The sequence below is a fragment of the Anguilla rostrata genome, chromosome 15 (genome assembly GCF_018555375.3).
Source record: "Anguilla rostrata isolate EN2019 chromosome 15, ASM1855537v3, whole genome shotgun sequence".
Classification (NCBI taxonomy): Eukaryota; Metazoa; Chordata; class Actinopteri; order Anguilliformes; family Anguillidae; genus Anguilla; species Anguilla rostrata.
Window position 1 is genome coordinate 31664013 of NC_057947.1, and position 12316 is coordinate 31676328.

The window sequence follows — 12316 nt, forward strand, 5'->3', positions numbered from 1 at the left end:
CACTTCCCCTCTCACATCCCCAGAGGAGTGAGAGGTACGCCCATGCTGGCAGGGCATGAGTCATCCTCACATCGCACAGTCCTGATAATAGCACGTCTGAGTCCCTCTGGGAGACCAAATCCTAAATAAACACCTGTGGTTAAAAACAACCAAAGGAGGAAACAACATCAACTTTATTTCAGATCAGGTCTCTCTTCCGCCCCCCCCCCCCCTCAGAAGAGCCCTGAGACCTGTCCACCTGCGTACAGATGCATGCTACAGCCACAATGGCTGTGAAACTTGAGCAGCGTCCTGACAGGTTTGAATCCCATTTTTGGGGCACGGCAATTTTAAACTTGAACTCGGAAACCTGAGCAGCAGAGGTAAATATCCAGCTGCAGGTATGAATACCGCATCAAACTGCTGTGAGCCGTGGCAGCCTGGGAACTGGGGTCCTCCAAGTGTAGGAGCAAGGCGAAACAATACGACAAAAGGGTGGCTCCCCCTCCACCCGTTAAAAACGCAGCACAATAACAGAATTACGGCGATAGCGGATACGGGTAACGGATACAGGCCAGCACACCAGTACGTCTGGAGAGCCACGGAGACGCGGTGTGCTCATGCGTGCTCGTTCCTGTTTTTTGTCCCTCTGGAGACCTGCCCATCAGCCATGCCATTGTCACGGGCCCTTTGATGCGATGTGAAGCCACAGAAGCCATTGTGCTGGTCTGACATTGTACTGGAGTCACCTCCATCCTTCATCCTTGGAGAGGAACCTGATCCCCCGTAATGCAGTTCGGAGAGGGACAAAGACCGGGGGGGGGGGGCGGGGGCCCAAGCAGACTGTCTCAGGTGCGGTGAAAGGAAGTCAAGCTCCCCTGACCCAGTACTTGTCATGGGACGGTGACCATAGCCAACATGCCATGCCTGGGACCACCATGGAGGAATTCTGGGATCATTGCTTAGGAATTCTGGGCCCAGCTTTTTAGAAATTCCGGGATAGGCTCTGAGGAATTCTGGGATCACCACTGAGGAATTCTGGGCCCAGCTCTTTAAGAAATTCTGGGATCAGCTTTGAAGAATTCTGGGAGCACCACTGAGGAATCCTGGGATAACATTTGAGGAATTCTGGGCCTAGCGTTCAGAAACGAGGAAGTAGAAGCGTGCAGCTAGGAGGGGGAACCGCAGCTGAGCTGTGTCCGTGTTCAGTGTTTTGGGCCATGACCTCGTCTCCTGCTGTTATAGAGCTGGGAGGCATGGCAACATCATGAGCACATTCCATGTTCCACATTCCACATCTTAAATTCTTTCTTTTCCCTTCACGAGAGCCAGGCAGAGCGTTGAGCGATAAAGGTGTGGACCATGCAGATTCAGCAAACCCCCCTCCTGGGTTACTTTAGCTGAGCTAATTCATAGATTTGCTGATCTGACGGGCCAGCTCATTTCTGGAGGTACGAAATTCATTATCAGGGTGAATTACCCACTTGAATGGTCCAGGTAGTAAGCAAAGCTTCTGGAGCCAGAATTCATTACTGAATGCCAACTGCCACAGTACAGTGCTTAGTCATGCCCTTAAATTCATTTTCATAAGATGAATCATAATGGGTTATTTTTGCTTCACGGTTTCTGTGAAGACTACAGAGCAGAGTTTCAGCAAAGACCACGGAGCGGAGTTTCAGCAGGCTCTAAAGAATCTCAGGAGTGGCTTGATCTCTGGAGAATCCAGGACTGTAACCACAGGGTACCACAGATGATGTCGGAGTTGGCCAGTGACCTTGAACAAGGTTCGAGCCCTAAGCCTTGCCTGAGGACAGGACTTTACAGAGAGGGTGTTTCTCAAAACCTACACCTACGAATCTGGCAGCCTTTGTGTGAATCCCGTCGGAAACGCTCTGACTCTTGAGTTCCTGTCAGCCATCATGGGTCTCTGTATGTCCTAGAGTGGAAGGTTCTGGAAGGTCTGGTGTGAGCGCGTTTTGGGGGGGGGCGGACTGCTCACCTCCGGTCCTGCCCAGCCCCACCTGCACGGCTGGCCGCAGGCTCTCCTCCCGGTTCAGCAGGTGGGGCATGTGGTAGTAGATATTTGGCACCTGGAGCGGCTTCCTGTGGACCAGTTCCTTCAACAGCTTCTGAGTCTCATCTGGGGGCAAATATCATAACAACCAATCAATGCACTACAACAACCTTACAGGACCAATAAATGGAGTCCAATACAGCACTATAACAACCTTAGAGGACCAATCAATGTAGACCAATACAGCACTACAACAACCTTACTGGACCAATCAATGGAGTCCAATACAGCACTATAACAACCTTACAGGACAGCCAATGAGGTGTAGCAGTCAATGCTGGGGATTGAACCTGTGCTGCTTTTTTTCCCCCACAGTGTAGACCCAGTATGTGGAGCACAGTGCACAGTGCATGCCGATTCTGCACAGTTGCACGCATGACATTGCACCAACACTGGTCCACATGAGTGTGTGCATGAGCACGCTTGTATGTGCGTCTGCACGCATGTGCACACTTGTATGTGCGTCTGCATGCATGTGCGAATTTGTGTGTGTGTATGTGTGTGTGTGTGTATACACGCATATGGATGTGTGTGTGTGTGTGTGTGTGTGTGTGTGTGTACACGCATATGGGTGTGTGTGTGGGCATATGTACACGCACATGGACGCGTGTGTGTGTGTATGTGTGCGCGGGCGTGTGTGTGTGTGTGTGTGTGTGTGTGTGTGTGTGTGTGTGTGTGTGTGTGCGTGTGTGTGTGTGTGTGTGTGTGTGCGTGTGTGTGTGTGTGTGTGTGTGTGTCCGTGCGCCTGCTCCGTACTCACGGGAGAAGTTTGTGAGGGCGTCCTTGCTCCCGTTGGTCTCAGCGATGGCGCGTCTGAACTGCTCCAGGATGCTGTTGAGCTCGGTAGAGCGCTGCAGTGTCCTGTGCTCCGCCACACGGAGGCGCTCTCTCAGGGCATGGAACTCCCGCTGGTACGCTATCAGCTCCTCTGCACAGAGACACAGAGAGGCTAATGCTATCAGCTCCTCAGCAGAGAGACGCAGAGACGTTAATGCTATCAGCTCCTCAGCAGAGAGACACAGTGATGCTAATGCTATCAGCTCCTCAGCAGAGAGACACAGTGATGCTAATGCTATCAGCTCCTCTGCAGAGAGACACAGTGATGCTAATGCTATCAGCTCCTCTGCAGAGAGACACAGTGATGCTAATGCTATCAGCTCCTCTGCACAGAGACACAGAGAGGCTAATGCTAACAGCTCCTCTGCAGAGAGACACAGAGAGGCTAATGCTATCAGCTCCTCAGCAGAGAGACGCAGAGACGCTAATGCTAACAGCTCCTCTACAGAGACAGAGATGCTAATGCTATCAACTTTACCGCAGAGAGACATGGCAAAGCTAATGCTATCAGTTCCACTGCAAGACACACAGATGCCAACAATAAATGACCTTTAGAATCATGTCAATAAATGTTATCAAAATGTTTACTGTGATAATGCTATATGCGTGTAACCTCTGGCCAACCAGCACCAGTAAGTACTGGACTACGGACTGTCAGGCAGAAGAGAAAACCAGCAGTGCTGCTGATCTTGAGGGCCATATTTGAGTATCCCTGGTGGAACACGCTCCCACAAAATCCCACGAAAGGAGCCTTCCAGAGTGCATCCTGGGACAGCCTGCACAGAAACAGCTGGGATTGGAGGGGCCAGGCAGGACAGACATGTGGGGGCGGGGTCAACCTCACCACTCTGTCACCACGGAAACTAAACTGACTGACCGGGACCATCTCAGGAGAGGTGAGGGAGGAGGACTCCGGTGCACCAAGTACACAAGGTAAAAGTGAGGAGGAGGATGAAGACGATGAGGAAGAGGACGGCATGCTGATGGAGAAGCATTAGAATACACTCGGCAAACTGTGCCTCTTGGGCGTTATGGATTTGACCTGTAGCCTGTATTGTGTTGCATCTTATTGATTTAGCCAGTGGGTTGTCATGGGTTGGATTCCATCGACTTGTCTGTCGTAGTACAGGGAGAACGGTCCTATTGCCAAACAGAGCAACACAATCGTCCCACAACCAGCCTAGAGAGAGGAGAGGCTGGGGGCACCATCATATTGTAATAGCATCACCCCCCAACCCCACCCCACCCCCCCAGGGCTGCTCTACTCTCTGCAGATACAATCGATTCTTTTAAATCTCATCTAGAATCTCTGCTTATCTTCCGGCTGTTTTAAATCAAGCCAGAGGGTTGTTCAGTTCTACAAACAGTTTCAGTAGAAGAATAGAATTTTTCTTTTCCTTTTTTTTTAAGCAGGAAGAAAGGGAAGCCCCACCTTCCCAGTTCTCACACCGGCTGTGGTTCAGCGCCATTTCCCGGTAAAGCTCTCCCCTGGACCAGAAGCAAGGCGGGGATGGGGTTTCTCTGTCCCACTACAAAAGGGCCCGGTAACGCAGGTAAATTCCACCTTGGTTTCCTGTCAAGACTGCGCAGTCATCATCATTTCCTGTGTGCGGTGTGTGGGTGTGTGTCTGTTCTCTGTGCATTCCCTCCTAACCGGTCTACACGCCAGCATGAAGCCCTGCCACAGAAAAAGGCCTTGAGGGTCTGTGTGTGTGTGTGTGTGCGTGTGTGTGTGTGTGTGTATGTGTGTGTGTGTGTGTGTGTGTGTGTGTGTGTGTGTGTGTGTGTGTTGTGTGCGTGTGCGTGTGTGTGTGTGTGGTGTGTGTGTTCATGCTCTAACAGCACCTCTAATAAGGTGCCAGAGCACGCTGTTGTCCAAAACCAGCATCTAAACTCTCGGACTGACAGTTTGAGGACATGCCTGCACGACACCAGATGAGAGCAAAAGAACGTGGAACCATCAAACAGTGGCCTTGTGTTCCCTCCAGGCTAACACGAGCGGGGGGACCCTGACCACTGACCCCTGACCCCCCCTGATGTACTCCAAACCCTCCAACAAGCACCTTTATTCCCAGCACCAGGAGGCCGTGATCGCTGTTGTTGGAGATGGGAGGCACCCATCTGTCGGTTAAGGGCACCCTTAGCCCAGCTGCATTTAGGCTTTAAATCTGCCTCCATCTCCGCCTGTCTCTCCCAGAGCAGCGGCCCACAACCCAGGAACGAGGGGGGGGGGGGGGGGGCGGGGACAGCCACTCTGTCTGTCCATTCGTCCGTCTGTCCGCCCCCACGTCTCTCCGCGGCCGCGCTGGACGGACTGCAGGAATGCTGCTGCATTGTTACAGCAGGGCGGCCTTCAGCACTTGGATGTTCTCAAGCTCGCCCACTGCTCCAGGCCAGCCTTTCATGTGGGTTTTTGGCAGCGGCGGCGGCTCACTGCAGCTGCGTGACACACACACACACACACACACACACACACACAGAGGGGCGCGGCAACGATCAGAGGCGAGGGGGGCGGGGTGGGGTGGGGCGGGGCGGGACCGGATGGTCAGAGCAGAGTTTTCTGGGACTAAGGGAGGGTCTCCTCCGGTCAGCTCAGCTCCACAGGACCTCTGATCCAGATCCTCTCTCTCTCTCCGCACCCCTCCCTCGCTGCACGCAGGTCGATCGCCCGCAGGAAGGTGCGGAGCGCCTGCTGCCTCAGCCTTTAAAGCTCGCGTGATCAGGCCCCCCAGGGGGGGGAGACTGCAGGACGTGACTGCAGCCTTTCGCCTGCGATATCCATCAGCCTTTCCTTTCCTCTCTCTTTCCGCTCATTTTATTTTTTTCCCAGCTTCCTGGAAATGGAACAGTCTGTTCCTGTGGAGCGGACGAGCAAGAGCCCACCCGGACCCCCCGTGACCCTCACCCCAGCGCTCACATGAGCACGCGGGCCCCACCCGACCGAGCCCGCCAGACCAGCCGCTGGTCTCCGCTGAGCCGCGCGCTGAGCGACGCCCCCGGGCCTGTCAATCAAACCCATGGGTCCATCTGTGACTCGTGTTCCGTCAAACACAGCTGAGCACCAGTCAAACACAGCTGAGCACCAGTCACTCAGCATCTAACCGTGGGTCAGTGAGCCCAAACAGGTCACCCAGCGAGACCAGTGCAGCCGCCCCTGGTCCTGGAGAGCCGCAGGGTCTTTTGGGGTCCCCCAACTCTGGACCTGGAGAGACGCAGGGTCTGTTGGGGTCCCCTAACCCTGGTCCTGGAGTGCCTTAAGATTTTGCCTGAATTAACTACTTTAACTCAACAAAAAAAAAAAAAAACTCAACTACAATCAACCACTTCCACAGATTAACGAAGCGACAACGCAGAGCAGCAGACCCAGCGGCTCCCCAAGACCAGGGCGCAGGGCGGGGGAAATCCGACAGCCTGAAGTCTCTTTGATAAAGTCGGGGCAGGGCGTGCGTGGGGGCGGCTGTGCACAGAAGGGATCAGCAAACAGCACGCTGCCACTCACACTGTCCCCGTAAGGAGCCCGCGGGGGGCGGGGGGACGGGGGGGGGGGCGGTGTGACGGTGTGTGAAAGGGTGAATCACGCAGAGCAGTAGAGTGCGCGCGCTCTCACGCTCTCCTGATACACTCCACAAACAAGTGCTGACGTTTTATTTAGACTCCACAAATACCGCAATCCGCTCAGTCTGCTCCACACCCACGCAATCCTGTACGCACACAAACACACTCTCACAAACACACTCTCTCACACACACACACACACACACACACACACACACACCCACACACACACACACACAAACACACACACACACACACACACACACACACCCGCATATACACACAAACACACTCACACATCTGCTCAGTCTGCTCCACACCCACGCAATCCTGTACGCACACAAACACCCACATGTACACACACACGCACACGTATACACACACACGCATGTACACATGCACACACACATCCGCATGAACACGGGTACACACACACACAGGCAAACAAACCAGCATGTATGTACACACACACACGCACACTTGCATATACAAATGGGCACACACACACACACGAGTGAGTTGACACAGACAGAACACACAGGCTGTAACTGGAGTTGCGGTGGACTCTTGTGAGACTGACTGACTGACTGACTGACTGACTGACTGACTGACTGACTGACTGACTGACTGACTGACTGAATGAATGAATGAATGAATGAATGAATGAATGAATGAATGAATGAATGAATGAATGAATGAATGAATGAATGAATGAATGAATGAATGAAAACTGCCTTCATTCATTCATTCATTCATTCAGAGGAGGAGGAGGAGGAGGAAAACCCACCCAGAGAAGGTCTGAAACGCAGCACAGAATCTGCAGAACACAGCAGCAGGGGCAGAGAAACAAACAGCATCCACACAGCGCTGCAGCAGGAGAATCCCAGGGGGGCGTTTAGAGCAAGGTGCTGAAACAGCCCGGGGGGTGGGGGGGGGGGTATTCAGAGACGAGCTGCAGGAAAGCGTCCCCCCACCCCCCCTCGACTCCCAAACTCCAACCCCCCTCTGCCCCTTCACCTTCCCCTAAAATTTGGCCCACACTGAACAGAGTTACACAGAGGGGCCGTATGCACCCAAAGCGCAGGGAGGGGGGGGTGGGGGGTCAGCATTTCTGAAACAGTCTCTTATGAGGTGTACAAAATAAAAATAAAATGAAGCCACACCCCCACACTGCATACAGAGGCCGCTTGTGCAGGGGAATGAACTGCTACACTGTGACTGACTGGCCGGGGGTGGTGTGTATGTGACACTATGTCTTAGAAAGGGGGGGTCACTGGTCATGGGGTACTCTGCACAGGAATTAGACTGTACGTCAACATCCAGGATGGGGAAAAAATACAGCAAGATGTACTTTTAGAAAAACACAAAAATACCCTCCAAAAACATTCACACACATTTGAAACACCGCTGGGCTCTGTAGCCCCGAGCCCACGTACACTGAGCCACTCCAAGCCTGGGGCTGCACAGGACACCACTAACCCTGTAAAATTACACAGCCGCGTAAAGGGTTACTCTCCTTTTAAAACCCCTCTGTTCCCTCACCCTCGACCTCCACTCACACCCCCCGACCGGAGACACATGAAGTAACCCACCAGTTTGTCTGCACCAATCACGGGACTCGGCACTCCACAGCAAAGTTATGATTGGTTCAAATCGATGAGCCACTGACTGATAACCGGTGAAGACTTGAGCTCGTTTGTGGGGTTTACAAGTCGTAGCTCTGGCCAGCTGGTCCCAAGCCACAGACCCCCCCACCTCGACTTCTGTTGCCCCCTGGTGGACCCCCTCAGGGTAAAGTGGCTGGCCTCAGGCCTTCTAAATGGATTAGCAGCTCATCTCCAGCACATCCTTCTAATCCTGTTATTCATCCATCCATCCATCCATCCATCCTTCTCACTCAGATAAGCAGGGGGCGGGATCAGGACACTGAGGGGGCGGGGTTAGTGACAGGCTCAGACGGCGTGGCACACCGCTGGTTCTCCGCCTCTGACGGCGACAGAAACGTCAGCCGCCACCAGAAGGCGCTCGAGGGCCGCTCTCTCCGCCCCCGTCAACCACCACCACCAACCGCCACCGCCTCCGTCAGCGAGGCCCAAACAGAGAGAGGCTTCGCTTTCCTCTCCCAAAATGTCGAGCCCGTCGAATCCTGACGAGGAACCGAGGGAGTCGGCAGCCAATCAGAGGAGGATCTCACACACAGCACAGCACAGCACAGCACAGCACAGCACAGCACAGCACAGCACAGCACAGCACAGCATTCTCTCATCTTCCGCATTCCAGCAGAGACCCACGCGTTCATACACAGACTTCCGGGGGTTTCCAGACGCGTGGCACAGGCCTATCTGAGACTCGTTAAGCGTGGAGGCCGAGGCCGGGGGGGGGGGGGGGGGGGGCTAATTCCATTCCTGCCAGGGCCACTGTGCATGCAGGCCTTTCTCTGTTACAGCCAATCACACTGGCCTAATCAGCCAAATTACCTGAACACACTAGCGCTGCTTTAACTGGTACATTACACCACAATGAGACGGTTCAGGGTGGAACACAGGAGCAGTCTTCAGCTGTCATTCCTGAACTTATCAAGGAATGCAGCTGAAGCATTAATTATTAACTCGTTGGGGCAATAAAGTAATTAAAAGCAGGAGCTGGCAGTAAACGCTGAAACGGATACGGTCCTGTGTGGACACCCCGGACACAGACACCAGCGAAACTGCTGCAGATGGCTGACCACTTTAAAAGGAGTATTTTAACCAAAATTAAAAACGAAATTCTTCCATATGATTGCACTGTTTGGTTAGCAACATTTCATTGACATTTATCAAGGACTTTTACCAACAAGTGGTAAAATATTTTAAATGCCAACATGACTCTCTAAGGGTGTCACCCTTATCCAGGGCGTCAATCTGAAAACTCATCTGCATACACATCTGCTAACCACAAAGCAATCTCGTTTTCCTCTGCACATACAGTTAAACCGCCATTCGGTGGTACAGCTTTCTGGTGTCGGCCGTACTGCTGCAGACAGACAGATACGGAGATGACTGTTTGGGGGCGATCTCTCCTGACGGGGCTGTCCCAGACCGTCCCGGGGCGGTTTTCGGGCAGCCCGCGCGGGTACGTACGAGCCGTTTGGCGGGGGGTAGCGCCCGCGACGCCCCCGTGTCGAGCCGAGCCGGAGGAACACACCCCGGCGTGCTTGCCGCACTTCGATCCCGGCTCGCCGCGCCCGGTGTTTGCATTGCAAATCGCTCGGGATAAGAGCGCCCGCGGTGGAGGCGGTTTAGGGAATTAAAGGGGACGCGGCCTGTGCCCCGCCGCTGTCCTGACCTGCAGGACCGAGACCCCCCTGCCCCCTGCCCCCCCATGTCATCCTCACACCAGGGGAGAGGGACTTCCTGTTAAACAGGAAGCTGCCGTGGGCATTAATGCTACCTTCCTGATATCAGTCTTTTTTTTTTTTTTACAAAGAATGCGTTGGGCTATAATAACACAGAGCAGAGCCTGATGTAGAACAGGCTCAACCACCCACGCACATACCCACACACGCAGACACTAAACACACACACACACACACACACACACACACACACACACACACACACTCTCACAGAACAGCTCAGGGAGGACTCCAAAGCTCCCATCAGCGATTGATTTTTTTAAACCCCAGACGTTGATGCGCTGATGAGTGTGCTTTCAGTGAAACTGCAGGTAAGAGCACCAGCCAGCTGAGGCAGTGACGCACCACTGCATTCACATTCCCTGCTCAGGGTTAGGAGTTTGGTTTAGAGTCAGGGTTTGGAGCTAGGTTTAAACTTAGGTTAAGAGTAAGGTTTACAGTTAGGGTCTTGAGTTAGGGTTTAGACTCAGGCTAAGAGTTAGGTTTAGATTAAAGGTTTAGATTCAGGTTAAGAGTTAGGTTTAAAGTTAGGGTTTAGACTCAGGTGTAGAGTTAGGTTTAGAGTTATGGTTAGGGAGTTAGGGACAGGGTGAGGGTCACAGTAAGGTTTAGAGTTAGGGTTAGGGTCAGGGTTGTGTTACTACAGCAGTAGGAATCTGGTGGAATGAGTAGGGCCAGACGAGATTCCTCCAAAACTGCACTTCATCATCAAAGAGGTGAAAGAACCGGCAACTAGATCACCCCAAAAAAAAAAAAAAAAACACTACATATCCCACAATGCACTGTCAAACTAAATCAGTGAACAGAGAGGTGCTCCACACACAGGAGAGGGTGAGAGAGAAAAAGAGAGAGACAGCGAGAGAGAAAGCGAAACAAAAGAGAGAAAGGTAAGAGAAACAGAGAGGTGAGAAAGAGAAAGAGAGAAGCGGTGCAACAGAAATAAGGGGGGAGGTTGGTGAGACAGTGTGTGCCAATCCATTCAGACCCAGGCCATTGATTGGTTCATTTGGGTGATATCACTCTGGGGCATTCAGTCGATGCCCTGCTTGGTGATACAATGTTTGGGGGGGAGGGGGAACTCGTTACTGAGTGAGAGTAGGTGCTCAAATGCCCCCATTTTAAAAAAGATGAAACAGCACGTGAACAGAAGCTCATCTCCACTGAGTAAAGGGCGTGGCCACACAAAGCACTCTGTGTTCTGTGCCCTGGGCTCTGATGATCTCCCCCACCTCTGCGGTCCAGCCCCTCCTTCGTCGTTGCCTCCACCCTGCCCACATCTGTCGCCACCTGCTGTTCCCCATCACCGCCACCCGGCCCCACCCATCATCTGAGCCACATCACAAATCTTAGAAAACTGACTGACATGCTGGTCACCAGTCGGCACCCTGAGCCGACCAGAGGTAGGATGGGTTTCCCCCTTGAGCCTGGTTCCTTCCAAGGTTTCTTCCCATCTGCCACAGGGAGTTTTTCCTTGCCACTGTTGCCTTAGGCTTGCTCCTGTGGGGGTTTAGGCCAGGGTTGTCTGTAAAGCGTATTGTGACAACTGCCGTAAAATACGCTATACAAATAAAATTTGATTTGATTTGATTTGATTTGATGATGCTGAGGGGTCGCTACGGTAACAGGGCTAGAGTCAGCCTGCGGGAGGGGCAGAGGGAAAATGGCCGCCATCAACATCTCCTCGCTCCTCAAAACCCCACCACAGAAGAAGAATATTCCCTGGAGGTGACAGGCTCAACATCAGCAAGAAGGTGTGTGTGTGTGTGTTTGCATTTGTGCGTGTGTGGGTTTGAGTGGGTTTGTGTGTGTGTGTGTGTGTGCTGTGTGTGCACATGTCTGTGCATGTGTGTGTGTGTGTGTGTGCGTGTGTATGTGGCGATGCGTTTGTGTTTGTGGGTGCGTGTTTGCATTTGTGGGTGTGTGGGTTTGTGTGTGTGCTGTGTGTGGCGATGCGTTCGTGTGTGTGTGCGGGTTTTTGTGTGGGTGTGTGTGTGCGCGTGTGTGTGTGCGTGAGTGTGTGTCTGAATGCGTGTCAGTGAAATGCGTCCTCTCTTCAGCTGCTGAAACACACTGCCTATGAAAACGTGCCCTTGGAAGCCAGCAGAATTCAGACTGCACAAATGTGTCCGCGTGAATTACAGAAAAATCTTTAATACAGCTACATCACTGCGAAACCTAATAAAGCAAGATGGGGTCACTCCGGTACAGAGGACGTCCATTCACAGGCCTCTCTCCTGCGTCAGACCCTCTCTCGTTCCCTCTCGCTCCCCCGTCTGTCTCTCTCCGTCACCCCGTCTCTATCAATTTCAATTCCATTTGCTTTTCATTCATATCTAGATGGAATTTACCATTTATTTCCCTAGTTCACGCCCTTTCCCCATCCCTCTCTCTCTCCCGCTCTCTGTCCCCCTCTCTCTTTCTCTCTCTCTCTCTCTCTCTCTCCCGCTCTCTCTCTGTTCCTCTCTCTCTCTCCCACT

The 12316-nt window shown here is 52.8% G+C and overlaps 1 protein-coding gene across 2 annotated transcripts in view; it reads right to left on the minus strand.

Moving 5' to 3' along the window:
- Positions 1 to 12316, minus strand: part of mgat4a (alpha-1,3-mannosyl-glycoprotein 4-beta-N-acetylglucosaminyltransferase A) — a 39082-nt gene that overhangs the window by 16934 nt on the left and 9832 nt on the right. For both annotated transcript variants that reach the window (XM_064311916.1, XM_064311917.1), the window contains 2 exons: positions 2814 to 2981; positions 1979 to 2119 (listed from right to left, as the gene is read on the minus strand). In XM_064311916.1, the coding sequence (XP_064167986.1) occupies positions 1979 to 2119; positions 2814 to 2981 (309 nt within the window). The remainder of the gene's footprint in view (positions 1 to 1978; positions 2120 to 2813; positions 2982 to 12316) is intronic.